The 15,244-nt window shown below is 35.4% G+C and overlaps 3 protein-coding genes across 3 annotated transcripts; all 3 read left to right on the plus strand.

The window, feature by feature from the left end:
• The first annotated feature begins 361 nt into the window (after positions 1-361).
• On the plus strand, positions 362-6,033 carry LOC112522933 (protein OBERON 4). The gene is made up of 2 exons (XM_025132283.1): positions 362-3,882; positions 5,299-6,033. Exons 1-2 carry the CDS (start codon positions 951-953, stop codon positions 5,826-5,828), a joined length of 3,462 nt encoding a protein of 1,153 aa, XP_024988051.1. The 5' UTR covers positions 362-950; the 3' UTR covers positions 5,829-6,033.
• Positions 6,034-8,841: 2,808 nt separating this feature from the next.
• Positions 8,842-9,557, plus strand: LOC112522843 (ferredoxin-thioredoxin reductase, variable chain-like). The gene is made up of 2 exons (XM_025132159.1): positions 8,842-8,846; positions 9,224-9,557. The coding sequence occupies exons 1-2, from the start codon at positions 8,842-8,844 to the stop codon at positions 9,555-9,557; spliced, it is 339 nt and encodes a 112-aa protein (XP_024987927.1).
• A 3,138-nt stretch (positions 9,558-12,695) lies between these two features.
• LOC112522844 lies at positions 12,696-13,758 on the plus strand. Its single transcript, XM_025132160.1, has 2 exons — positions 12,696-13,182; positions 13,682-13,758. Exons 1-2 carry the CDS (start codon positions 12,696-12,698, stop codon positions 13,756-13,758), a joined length of 564 nt encoding a protein of 187 aa, XP_024987928.1.
• Positions 13,759-15,244: the final 1,486 nt, after the last annotated feature.

Here is a 15,244-nt window from a genome sequence, read left to right on the forward strand (position 1 = left end):
AATAATAATTATTAAAAAAATATTATAAAACCCAAAACGAGGGAAAGGTGGGAGACTTACGGAAATTTGGAACTTGGGAATATTTTTATTAATAATAATTTAATATTTTAATTATATTTGTGTTACTGGTGGTGATTGGAAATCAATGGTGACGTGGGAGAGCGTGACCATTGTCGTTTCAACTTTCAAACTTCTCGTTGACTAAAAATTTCCTAGCTAACATGCGCCGGGGAAAGCGCATTACACCCACTCTCTGCCAAAGGTCTAACTATGCGCTCTGCGCACCTTGCGTATCCAAGTCTCTCTCCTCTTTTATCTTTGTTTTCCATTAGTTAAAGCTACGTTGACTGAGATAATACCTTCTCTCTCTCTTTGTTTTCTCTCTCTTTGTCAAAAAGCTAGAAATTTCAACCATTTCTGTCGCCGGTAGGTATCGCAGCTTCGACTCTCACCGACGTTGTTCTCCGGTGATATATCCGACTGATGCTCTTCTTTTATTGTACTGAATATGTGCTGTTCGACTATCCATTTCCTTGTACCTATTTTCTAACTTAGGGTTTTGAAAGGGAACAAGAAGAAAACGTAAACTATGGTTTTTTTGGTTATTTGGTTTTGCTTGTAAAAATTTACTTGTTTATGCAGCTGGATTAGTTATTTTAGATGTTATATTTAGATCTGTAGGTAGACACTGTTGTTGTAACGGGATTAATTTTATCAGCTAAAATCTAGGGTTTCCGAAAGTGCGGTTTGGTAATCTGCAAGCATTTGAAGAAAGCTCCGAAGTTATGATGTTTGTTATGCTTTCTGTAGATGTAGTGGTTAACTGTGTATGTTCTTCTTGCTTACAAGCTGGAGAATGATTTTCTGATTAGTGACTGGAGAGGCTGAGGTGACAGCTTTGTTTTATGATCGTCTTTTGTTTAATCTGTTGTGGTGGTTGTTAGTTAAGTATGAAGAGATTAAAGTCGAGTGATGATCTTAACTCCTATGGAGGGGAAAAAGGTGTTTTTAAGGACTGGGGAAGAAAAGATGATGATCCAAGTTTGCACCAGTCTTCATCACACAGGAGTTTTCATTACAAGTCTGAAAGTGGGAAAAAAGGGTTATCCTCTTCGTCTGCACGATATGAACGGGTAGAGGATGATCGAAAGAATTCAAGGTTGATCCGAAAGAGGCCTGACTATGATGTTGATAGTTATGAGAGGAGAAAGAGTTATGACCGGTATAGGGATAGTAGTGAGAGGGGAATCTTGAGTTCATCTCCTCGTGGTGGATATGTTGGTGATAGGATACATAGATCTGAAAGTTTTTCAGGGCCAAGGAGAGATTTCCCCAAGGGGTTTAGATCTGAGAGAGATCGGTCTCGACGAGAGGGAAGTGTCTCTTCTTGGCGGCGGTTCAGTGGAGGGAAAGATGTGGAGGAAGGGACAAAGAGTGGCAGTGATTCCGCAAGAGGAAGTAAAGCAGCTTCAGAAGAAATGGGTAATGTGAGGTCTCCACAGGGAGGGAGAGATGCAAAGTCACCAGCCTGGTCAAAGGACTCTGGAAGCGAGCAATCAAAGAGTGTCGAAGTGAAGAAGAGTGAAAGTCTTCCGGCAGAGAGTGGAAATAATAGTGAAAGGGAAGAAGGAGAACTTGAACCTGATCCTGAACCTGCTCCTATTGTTGAGAACAGAGCTGATGATCTACCTTCTGGGTCATTGAATGCCAGCCAGGAGGTTCAACATGAAAATCACACTGATGACAAATCTTCAGAAGATAGGACAAAGCTAATGCCGAAAGAAGAGATTAAGCCTGAACAAACACAGATTGTTGCAGAGAAAGCTGATGTTGAAGAACTAGAAACTTCTCACAATGTATTGAACAAAGTTAGCAACTCATCAACTTCTCAGGATTCTTCAACACAAAGACCAGGTGAAAATGGAGTTGCAATTCCATATTTGTCAGATAATGAAAAGAAGGTTGCAGAACCAATCCAAGATTATAATGATCATGAAGAGGAAACTATGGATGTTTCTGCAAGTTTGAACCCCGAGGAAATAAAACCAAAACAAGACAATGATGCATATCTTGAAGTCAAGGAGGAAAATATGAATATGCATGGACAGGTAATAGGGAATGCAGAACGTCATGGTGCACCTGGAGTTGTTAATCATTCTCTTGTGACAAAGGAACTGACCAAAAATTTTAAGGATAAGGGCAAAGGTGTTCTTGTTTCTGTTTCTAGTGGCAATGATCCCTTGGAAAATAGTTGTAGGGTCGAGAACGAATCAAGTGGTTTCTTGACCAGCAGAGAGATTGACATTGAAGGACCAAGCACAAGGGGTTTTGATTTGTTCTTTACAGACCCTGTTAAAAAGCCTGAAAATATCGACAAAAAAGGAGTAAGCAAGCCAAAAGATGAGAAACTTACTTTGGAACCACTTGAACTTTCTCTGCGTTTACCAAATGTTCTTCTGCCAATTGGTTCCCAGAACCCGGTTCAGGCTCCAGATTCCCCAAGTCAGGAGATGAGCATTCAGTCTCATGCCAGCTCTTTCCAGACAAGTTCTGATGGATTTACAGTATCAAGATCTTTTTCTGGTTCCCAGCACTTCACCCACAACCCTAGCTGCTCTTTAACTGAGAATTCATTTGATTTTGAACAATCTGTTGGCAGCAGGCCATTGTTTCAGGGTGTGGCCTGGCAGGTTCAGCCTTCAGATGAGCAAAAAAATGCAGAACCTCCCATGCACCAAAGAAGCCTTTCAAATGGAAATGGTATTTTTCATCAATCTCAAACATCTCAGGCCATTGCAAATGTTCAGTCTGTTCAATCACATGGTGCTAGAGTTGCAGAAGGAAGTTATAAATTACCTCTTGGACTTGAGAGGCAGCTAAGTAGTAATAATAAGCAGCCATCAGGATCACACTCGAGGCACCGGAGTGAGATAAGATCCCCAACGCAGAGTGTTGGATCTCATGAAACTGGTTCAGAATATCATAAAGATAGGAAGCGTGTTATGAGAGAGGTTATTGGTACTTTAAGTAAGAGCACTAATAGTGGTTCGGTCGACTTGGTTGAGCCCCTTCTTGCAATGCTAGTTTCAGATCCATTGCACATTGTGGCCAGAATATTAAACGACATGACAGGACAGTCTCTAGCAAGTTTGAAAGAGTCTGCCCGTGATGTCATCTTGAATCCAAGTAAGCGAAGACAGCTTTCTGCTTTTCGTAAAGCACTAGAGAAGAGATCGGATATTACTTTGGAGATGCTACAGAAGGCCCATAGTGTGCAGATAGAGATACTGGTGGCATTAAAAACCGGTATTCAAGATTTTCTCCAGACAAATTGTGATATATTATCTTCTGATTTGGCAGAAATATTTTTGAACTTAAGATGCAGAAATCTCACCTGTCGAAGTTACTTGCCTGTTGATGAATGTGATTGCAAAATTTGTGTGCAGAAAAGTGGTTTTTGCAGTGCTTGCATGTGTCTAGTATGTTCAAAGTTTGACTTGGCTTCCAATACTTGTAGTTGGGTAGGATGTGATGTATGTCTGCATTGGTGTCACACTGACTGTGGCTTACGGGAATCTTTTATTAGAAATGGTCGTAGTGCCACTGGGGCTCTAGGACAAACCGAGATGCAGTTTCATTGTGTTGCCTGTGATCACCCTTCTGAGATGTTTGGTTTTGTGAGAGAGGTTTTTCAGAATTTTGCCAAGGGGTGGACGGCCGAAACATTCTCAAATGAGCTTGAATATGTTAGAAGAATTTTTTCTGCCAGTGAGGATATTCGAGGAAAACGTCTTCATGAGATCTCCCTCCAGATGCTGACTAGAATGTTGAACAAATCAGATCTTCAACAAGTACGAAGTTATATAATGGGTTTCCTTACTGGTAAGTGTTCTTTAATCCATGGAATTTGTTCTGTTGTCATGTTTTCTTACTGGTCATTGCTTTTAATTTAAATTCCTTCTTTCATTATTTTTTGTTGTTAAACCAAGATAAAAGGGCATGGATTTGAAAATATGAAATATATAGATTGAATAAGTTGATTTGGTTGATGAGTGTTGTCCCTGAGTTTATTTCTTTGAGTTCTATGCCTTTTCTTCCTGCTTGGACACAGTTCTAAAGCCACCAAGAAACTGTTGCACTTCATGTCCTACATTTGTCAATTGGCTATTGGCTATTGGCTTGGCAAAAAGAAGACACTACCCACTTATGTCTCGGCTGCAGTATGCACATACTACTTAAAGAAGAAGTTTTTATTAAATAATGTAATTAAAGGAAGTTGAGATTTAAATCCTTGCTGCTTTGCGTACTTCACTGCAAGGTATTGATATGAAGTAGTGAACTTAAACAACCCAACTTTGTTGCATTTCTGAAATGGTAATGATATATCTTACTGGCGTTGCATATTGGTGAAGTAGATGGAGGCACCCGTCTCTGATGAGAGGCCAAGCAAGGGCATCTGACGATGAGTGGACCCTGGGCGAGACAAGTTCAATAAAGATAACACCTAATATTTTAACAAAATAATAGAAAATAATGATAAAAAATTTAGTCAAGGACCAGCTGCTTTGGATAAATGCCTTGGGAATTTATCTTTCAAGGAACTCAAGTCGGCTTATACAGAAGAGGAAGACTGTTAATAGTTTTAGTGAGTGACAGGGATTATTTGGAAACTTGGGATTAAGTGGCTGATCAAGTTTAGGACTTAATACTGTGGCTAACTCTATGGGTATCTTTGTTGTATGTTGCAAGTCATATATAAACATTTTCTCAAGGCAGTGTTCTGCATTAAAATAACACTATCTTTTCTAAGGTATTATGCTCCAACAATGCAATATGATCGATTATTACAGGATACCTAGATGAGTATTTACTTTATGGCAGAGAAACTATAGTTATTATATATAAGAACATGAATTTTGATGAATGCTATTGACTTTTGACTTGAGGACTAGGTGTAATAACCACTGGTGAGCATTCTGTAGCTATAGCATCTAGTTTCCTACTGTGTACTTGGAAATTAAGATCATTCTCTTTTTCTTTTTTCGTTCTATAAATCAGGTCCATTTTGAAGCATATAGAAAATGTAAATGTGCCTCTTTATGCTGTTATTAGGAAAATTTAAAGGCCTAAAAGCACTTCAAAGATCAAAACAAATTAAGCCATTAGTTTCCAAGGTCAATGGAGATCAATAAGTTAGTAACGATTTGTAATTGATTTATAACCCATCTGCACTTTAGTTCCATTTTCTAGCTTTCTGTCACCAAAAGAGTTGTTCCTCACTTAAGTAACCAATTGCAGATGATGATGCCTCCAAATCGGACAACATTCAAATCTCACAAGAGAAAGAAGCCTTAAAACAAAACCAAGGAGAGCGAAGTAACGACGTTTCCAAAAGCAGCCAAGAAGCCGCGTTGTGGATGAAATCCGTATACGCAGATAGACAACCTCAACTGAAAACCGTCAGCTCAGAGCTACAACGAGTCGCTTCAATTCCACGAGAACCGGTTTTCGACGAGTTAGATGGCATCGTCCGCATCAAACTGGCAGAGGCTCAGATGTTTCAAATGCGTGCAGACGATGCAAGAAGAGAAGCGGAAGGTCTGAATCGCATTGCACAAGCAAAAAACAAGAAAATCGAGGAGGAATTCGCGAGTCGGGTTGCGAAGCTACATTTGTCGGAGGCGGAGGAAATCAGAAGACAAAAACTAGAAGAACTCCAAGCATTAGAAAATGCTCATCAGGAATATTTCAATATGAAGGTGAGGATGGAAAGAGAGATCAAAGATTTGCTTTTAAAGATGGAAGCCACAAAACGCAACTTCAGTTGAATATATCATCATCATCTACTGCTTCTTTTCTTGGGTAAGTTTAGTGCACTTTTACATTTGTAGGTTTTAGTTTTCCTGCAATTATATATGCTCTTAAAAGACAGAATGTACAGAAACTGCCCTTTTATGTTAGATATAATTCCCAGTTAAGATACAATCATAACAGTTCATGTTCTGTGCAACTTTTAAAAGCACACTTTTGAGCCTCTTTACTTCTTGAATTGAAGTCTATTCCTCTTGGAAGCAAATTTGTCTATATTTTTCAAAATGGTGAAAGTATTTCTAGTATTTTCAGAAAAGCGAGTGACGAGAGTTGGGGGCTGTTTACTTAACGCTTTTTCGGGCCACTTTATCTTATTGGATGAATATGACAAATGATTGAGAATTATACCTTGTAAGAGCGTTGACTTGGACCAAGAGTTTTATCCGGTAAGGGAGAATAACGACTCTTACTTGGTAAGCGCTTACCGGATAAATTGTTGTATATGATACTGTTCTAATGGACTAAAATCCTATCCAGTAAGTTAAACAAAAGTGTTGATACTTACTAGTAAGTGCTTACCGGGTAAGTATTGGATAAACGGCCTCTTAACAATGGAAGTGTCCATCGGAGATGTGAGGTTGTAAAAAGTAGTCATATGTTAGTTGATAGGAGAAGGTTCAAATGAGAAGACTAAGGGACCGTTTACCAAACACTTACCTAGGTAGTGTTTACGTGTAAATTTTAACACTATTATTTATTTACCGGGTAAGATTTTAATCTATCAAGACGATATCATATGCAACAATTTACCCCGGTAAGTGTTTACCGTGGTAAGAGTCGCCGCCCTCACTTACTGGGTAAGATTCTTGGTTCTTATCATCTTTATCCGGTGAGGTATTGTGACTTGATAAGAGCTTACATGGGTAAGCGTTTGGTATACGGCCCCTAAATATGGTGAGAACATGTGAATGGATGGATGGGTTATATGTGAATTATTGTAAAAATCCATTTTAAGATGTATATGTGAACCGATATGAATAATCTGTAACATGGGTGTATGAAGGTTCAAGCCTTATAAGCAACGACGAGGTCGCGGCGTTTTTTAAGACAGGACTTGTAGCGGCAAATCTCAATATCATATATAGTACTTTATATATGTATATATATACATATATTTTCTATTATTATTCAATGAATCAATGATTATAAACGATTTAAATTATATTATATATTAAAAACTAAAGAATAAAACATTAAAAAGGTAAGTAAAATCAAATATTATGTTACAAAAAGAGCGTATAACGCCATGACGTGTCATAAGCTTAACATGGTGTGAGATACAAGTCTCGAGCAACGATACGCCATGACTGTTGTTACAGTGAGTCTTTTGGAACAATGGTTTATAGACTGTAATTGATTTTTTTGGATTTTTCAATTATTCACATATGAACTTTTTTCTCTCTATATTCTCATAATATTTAACTTTCATTTGAACCTCTCTCACTTAGTTGATATCGGATTAAGAGTAAAAAACAGTTTGATAAAAAGTGAACAACCACCAAAGGGCCTTCGTCCTAGCAACATCGTAGTCCTTAGCCTCTTAGAAGGTCAGATGTTCAAACCTCACAAAAGGTAAGAATGGTGTGTGAGTTTATTTGTTGCATTTATCGTATATAAATATTATATAATTCAAAAAAAATAAACAACCATTAATATCGTAAGAGGGAGTAGGAAACCATCCAAACCATCATCTATCCAACGAACATGGATCATTTGTTTTCAGATATACCAGTTGATGCAGTTATTTTTATTCTTCTCTTTGAGGTTTTCTCTTAAACCTTTGTCTAACATTATAAATTAGCATTAAATTTGTTGTAGGCTATTGATTGACTCATAATATACGGGTATATATAAAAGAGTATTTACAGTACCTTAAAGTTTTATTTGGTATCCATTAGGAATGAACATGTCATGATATCATGTTCTTTTTTCTCAATACCGTGTACCAATCAATTATAGCTGGTATATAAATATTTGTACCATGTATCAACCAACTTTACTTGATACCAATTTTTTTTTGGTTGACACATGTTGGTAAGTTTTTTTTACTACCATATCAAAAGTTGAAGTTACAGATTCATAAACATGACATGTCCAAATAAGTGAAACAAAAGTAATACAACAAAAGCATTCCAAACAACATGTGGAGGTGTAGACTGTGTGGTCGTTGAATGATGGAAAAGTGTGTGCGTTGAGGAGAGAAAGAGACGGGGAGGTACTTAGAAATGAGTTAAGGTTGTTATGAGAAGACGTGAAGGAGTAAGTAATGCATCACACAACAAACAAAAGATGTTAAATTGACAAATTCCTCTAAAAAAGGAATCAGGCTCATCAATATGGTTCACATAATTGATTTTTTATATAATAGATAACTAGAAGGGTACTACTCGAGCAATACAACGAGATACATCTCGATTTTAATGTTATGTTTTATTCTTTGTTTCTGTCAATGTTATAATACGATTTTATGTGTTTTTAAGAAAACAACAATGATTTTATTTTTGAATAAAGTATAAATTTGAAGATATCATAAAAATTTGAAAAAAAAAACATATCAATGTTAATATCAAATCAACTATTTAAAAATTCTTATTTTTTATGTAACTTCTTTAATTTTTTTTATTATAATTTAATTTAAGTTTAATAATGAAATAATTTATTTTTGGTTTAATAATATAACATTTTATAAAGATAATAATTAAGTATTATGTTAAAACTCAATAATTATCCTAATTACATTTTGGATTTTTTATATTCAAAATGAGATGTTTATCCTGTATTTGATTATGTTTATACTAGCAGTTAGTCACACGAATTTAGATATGAAGCTTTAATAAGTTATATATATACGCACAATCTACTTGTAATCTTGAGTTTTAAGTAACATGCATTAATAAACAGTATTTTATGCATAAAAGATGGTTTTTAAAACTTTTGTCAAATACTTTATAATATAGTATGAATAATATAATGAGGTAATTAAAATTTAACTTATTAATACAAAAATTTGTATAAAAATTTACAAGAAATGAAAAATAAAACAAAAATAAAAAATTATTTTATGGTAATTAATTTTTTTTTTCAATTTCAACTTATATATTTTATAGATTCATTAAAAAAAATAAAATGATTAAAAAATAATATATAAAATAAGAACGGAAAATGAATGTATAATTTGAAAGCATCACTTCAACAGATAACAAGAATCATACCTGATCGGAATATTAATAATGACATCTATGACGATGTTCTCCGTTGCACCGCCGATCAGTTTTCCTCTCTCCACCGTAAGGAAACGTCTCATTTCTCCGATGTAATATGCTTACGCTTCTCATTGCTCTCTAATCGTTAGAAAGGCAAGCAACAAAAAATCGAATCGGATCAAATCAGCGGCATTGGATTCCGTCATCGGGGATCCGACGTCGGAGTCCACCTCGAAAGAAGAAGAAATTCCGGTGAAGATCGGAGCTAGGGTTAGGGTTAAAGTGCCGTTGAAGGTTTATCATATACCTAAAGTATCAGAAGTAGAGTTGAACGGAAAGGAAGGCAAAATCAAAGAGTACGTTGCCGTTTGGAAAGGGAAGAACATCTCGGCTAATTTTCCCTACAAAATTGAGTTCCTGCAGGAACTTGAAGGCCGTGGCGATAATCCTGTGAAAGTTCTTCGCGCATCTGAAGGAAGATGAGTTCGATTATATTGACTGATTACTGATTACGATTTCTAGCTGTAAATCTGCATCCACTACTTCTCTGATTTCATATTGCTGATACGATATCATATACTTCATGACTGTCACTGATCAAATGTTACAGGTTGGGTGTAAATAATTTCAAACTCTTCTTTTTCTTCCAATTGTTGTTCACTGGCATTGTATAAAACCATAACGTACCGTTTTTAACTTTTATCGAGATGGATCGAGAAATTTATTGAGATGAATCTAGAACTCATCAAGATTAATTGAGAACCCAATAAAGAAAAAGAAAGAAGAACTAAAATATGTAGAGTTGAAACTATAGTATATTCATGATGAATAATATGTATTAATATTTATGATAAATATAGATATAGAGAGTTATTGTATACACAAGATCATACATAAATATTCATGATGGATAGTATGTATATTCGTGATGAATTGTTACAAATAAAAATGTATATTCATGACGAATATAATGCTGATGCATGAATATTGAAAAATTATTTTTATACACGTGAACATACATAAATATTCATGATAAATAATATGTATCATATTGATGTATGAATACTGAAGAGTTTTTTTTGAAGTATATAATATTTATAAACGGAAAATAGAACAAATAAACTCACACTCTCCTCACATTTGCCGATGTTTGAAACCTCGACCTCCTAGGTTGCCAAAGACTCACATACTGCTAGGCCAAAGACCTTTTGGTAAATACTGAAGAGTTATCGTATACATGTGAACAATATTATAGAGAAAACGTATATTCATGAGGAATATTATAATGAAAATGTATATTAATTGATGAATATCATAGTGATATATAAATACAGAAGATTTGTTGAATACACATGAAAATAATAACTATTTATGATGAATGTTATACTAAGTTGTATATTTATGATGAATATGATACCAATTTATGAATATTAAAGAGTTGTTGTAAACGTATGAATGTGCATAAATATTTATAATGAATATCACATATATACTATTTGGCGTAAAAAATGTAAAAAAAACTATATCGAGATATATGTCAAATCAAAGAGAATGAAATGCTTAATTTTCTGATATAATTTGTTGACTATTAATAATTTTTAAGATAATTTAATAAAAAAATTTAATTAAAAAGGAAAATAAAATATCAAATATGACAGATCTAAATCATAACTTCATTTTTGCCCTTAATCATTTTTCAATTAATCTTTTAATGTTTTAACCATTGATTAATTTCCTAAATTTTGATCACCAGTAAAGATTTGTCCCCATGTTTACAAAAAAATTTGGTTTTCATTTGAACCTTTCCGTGTGTGTGTATATATATCGTATTTATTTATGTTATTTAATAGTATGATTAAATACAAAATATTCGATATTGTACTCATTTGAAGGTATTGACGAGACAATTATAATGGTATAATTTGTAAAAGAAAAATGTATTTTCATTTGAACCTCTCCGTGTGTGTATATATATTGTATTTATTTATGTTATTTAATGAATTTATATTAATATGACAAGAGTGTAAAATGAAAAATGAAAAAGCAACGATATAAACAAGTTAAATGACTAATTATAAAAATATTAAATGTAATTTAGAAATTAAAAAATGATTTCATTTTTGATAGGTGGAGATGTGAAAGGTTGTGGAAGCTTTCAAGTTTCTACATTTGCCATAATAACATGTACCTCTTGAAAATTTCAAAATAACTGTAACTATTTTTTTTGATATAGTGTGTGTGGGTGTATATATATATATAGATAAACTTGGGATCGTGTGAGACCAAAAGTTTTTCATGAGACCCGTAAGAGTAATTCTCAACCCTTGGATTAGATCTACAATCTAAACATTCATAATCAAAAAATTGCCACGAGACTTCTTAATACTCACAAAATTGCCACCGTACAACTTTAGACCATTAGATCATTAGTTTATAAAGTTGATCAATGAACATAAATTGATTTTACGGGTCTCACGAAAAACCCTTGGTTATATATTTGTGTACACATAAAAATATTGTTTTTACCTTTTTATAACAAACAGACAAAAAATATGCAAAATCGCTAAAATAGTCCTTGATTTAATGAAGTTAATGGAGGTGTTAATTAGAGAAACCATAACCATAACAAATTGAATACCACAAAAGACCAAATCCACAATAAACATACTATGAGACCCTAGTCACGAAAAAACATCAAAACACAGTAACAACATCAATTCACTCTAAATCTTGAAATGTTGTGAGCTTGGTAATCCTACATTGACGAGAAAATGAATTTTATTTTATCAAAGACGTGATTATATATTGACAATTGGAGAGAATGTCTATTTGTCGTAACTCATAAGGTTGGCTAATTCTAGTCGACACTTATATGAAAAAAATAATAATATTTAAACTCTTAATAACAACAAAAGTGATATGGTGACTGTATATGTCGTTTGGGCTATAAATAACATAACAACAGAATTATCACCAATGCATCTTAAACTCGGTAACAACAAATGATTATCAATATATACACTTAGAGGTTGTGTTGGTTTACCTCTTAATAGTTCCATTAAGAAGCAACCTCTGAATCGTTAAGAGGTGAATCTTGTTAGCCAAAAAAAAAAAAGTCTGCCTCTTAATGATTCTAAAACCCTCTGAATGATTTTGTATCATGCATCTCCCTTAACCATTAAGAGCCTTAATTTCATTATACACAATTACCAAACAATTATATTTCATTTTTGCATTATATCATGAGAGCCTCTTAATCAATCTGACCACTTAATCATTCAACACCAAACCATTCAACAATTGCCAAAGATTAATTGTTAACCGAATGGATCAAGTAGTGGTTAAGTATATATGTATGACACGTGGGATAGAGTTAAAGACCAAATTGGTGTGGTAAATTGTGTCCAGTAGTTTGAAACCACAAAATTAGAAAGACACAAAGCCGCCTCCTACTCTCACTCTCTCACCCTCGTTCACTAACAAAATACCAACCCCGATTTCCCTCCATCACATAAATAACTCGCCCTTTTCCTCCACCACTCTTTGTCACGGCTGGTTTCAGGCGGACGGCTGCTGCTCCACCACGGGCCGTCCTCCTCCCTCCCCTCCCCTCCTACATCCATGGCTGACCCCACCACCAACCAATCCATCCTGACTTCCAAATCCGACACCACCACCACCACCACCACCACAACACAACGTCCCACGCCTTTGTGGAAGAAGCGTAAGGTCTTGTTGAAGGAGCTATCGCTGAACGAGATCCCACGGCATGTAGCGTGGGAAAGGCGGCGACGCCTGAAGCGAATGCAAGAGAAGAAGGAGGACACTGAGGGAACCAATGACGAGTTGTCGGAAGATCTCAACGAGCTCAAAGGCTGCCTTCAGCTTGGTTTTGGGTTCAATGACGACGAGGGTGGCCAGAGTTTGACCAACACTCTACCTGCCCTTGATATTTATTTTGCGGTGAACCGACTCGGGAGCCCGATGGTGAGCCCCAGTTCTACCGCCTCACCAATGCCAAAATTTGAAAGGGTCGGTTCAATGTCGTCAAAATCAGGTGGATCATCATCGTTCAGCAGTGAGGACTCGTGGAAGATTTGTACCCCAGGTTTGTCGATACCCTATACTCGAATAACAACCGCACAACCTTGAGGGCCCTAGAGGATTGGTCTAGGTGAGGGCAAGCTGGCTCAAACACCCACCGTTAAAAAAAAAAACTAATACTCCCACCGTTCCAAAATAAGTATGTAGTTTTTATTTCAATTTGTCCCAAAAATAAGTGTCCACGTTCAAAAGTAAGTGTCTACTTTCCAATTCTACCTTTATTATGAGATGGAGAAGGGTAAACTGTCATTAGTTAATTAAAAAAGTGTAATAGTTACACATTTCTAAAACTGCAATTCATATTTGGACGTTTATTCTGGGACGGAAGGAGTAATAATATTGAATGCACCCACTTTTTACAACACCCAAGAAAACTGAGGTTGTTGCCGAGATGCTTCATTTACAACATCGTACCATACAACGTAAGAAGCATAATATAACTACCAACATTCATATGATTTCCACATATATCAAATATTCACTTTGCACTATCTGCTATGCAGGAGAGACTCCGCAGCAGGTGAAGGCAAAGTTAAGGCATTGGGCTCAAGCGGTTGCTTGTTCCATGATATCTTCTTAAAGAAACAAAGAGGGGAGGGACACACACGCATACGTGAACCAAAAACAAGAGATCCAAAGGAAGTGAGATTTTAGAAGAAGCAGTGTCTCTCAAGAAAAAGAAAATGTTAAACGGCGGATCTAGCAACCGGGATGTCCCATGTCACCAACACAAAAGCGTTGATGATGCATCCGAGTAAATCTGGATTGAGGGCTTAGAAGGATCTCAGGGGGATTAAGCGAATTCTATCAAATAATATGTAACAATCACACACGAGTGTAAATATGAAGTTAAATATACGAACACCTTTTGTTTACTTTGCATAAAAAGATGATTCAGTTTTGTTCATTCTTAGAAGCCATATATGCGGAAATAATTGTTGCTGCAACGGGTTGTTCAAGAAGACCATTCTTGAACACCCTTCCTATTCACGTCCAATACCAACAAAAAGTAAATAAAATGCACAACGAGATGAATTAAATTCAAGATGAAGTAGTACCTGCAACGCGCAACGAAGCAGAGAAGGAGAAGCAAATCCAAGAAACAGCCTTCTACTGAATCAGGCTTAACTCCGATCAAATCAGAAACACAAATAAGACCTACGTCAACTTAAAAGCAATGAAAAACACAATTTGAGATCTACAACTTGAAAAATGCAAAAAATGGTATAATAAAACTCTTTAACAATGTCAAACTTGGAGCTAACTGAGATGGTGAGATTTAATGTACCGTTTACCGAATAAGTAACAATAGTGTCATTAATATCAAGATACCACATTAACAGCATGCATTTACTTTGAAATCAAATAGAAAGCTCGTAGGCAGATGCAGTTAATATTCTCAAACAGTTCATGCTCCTATCTCGATGGAATTTGTCAAGAAAATACTGACTGTGTTTTTCCCACACTGGATATACACACAATGCTTCAAGAAAGAACTAAAGTTAAACTAGAAAGCTGATCTATAGAAATTATGTATGCTATTCCAACTGGGGAATGGGTATGATATTATTGAAGACATTTCGGAAGTGTTCTCAAGCTATATAATATGGTTTCAGAACCTGAAATAAGCAGTGATCAATGAACGTGAGCATCTTGGGTACCTCCATATGTAAGTAACAGCTAGCTTATGTAATTACCGTTATCCCACTACAATCAAAGTGTATGCCACTTCAAATTTAAGACCTCTTTTGACCGATTGAGTTACTATTTCCAAAACCTTCATGAATCCTTTGACCTAGCTCATTTTCCGGAACACGACAATTAACCCCCCATCCCACCCACCCAAAAGGAAAGGCAAACTAATAGGTTCTTCCATACAACCAAGAAATAATTAACAACTTTCAAATGTTTGTTCATAGCTAATAGTAATGCATATAGTCTTCTTCTTAGCGTCAAACTGGAACTACTACCACGGTCGATGTGTCCTGTAACATTTCTAGGATGACAAAGGCTTGTTGGACAATCTAATCAATATAGTGTCATGGAAATCATGATTCAGTAAGAAA

The sequence above is a fragment of the Cynara cardunculus genome, assembly GCF_001531365.2.
Source record: "Cynara cardunculus var. scolymus isolate 2C chromosome LG 12, CcrdV1, whole genome shotgun sequence".
NCBI classification, from domain to species: domain Eukaryota; kingdom Viridiplantae; phylum Streptophyta; class Magnoliopsida; order Asterales; family Asteraceae; genus Cynara; species Cynara cardunculus.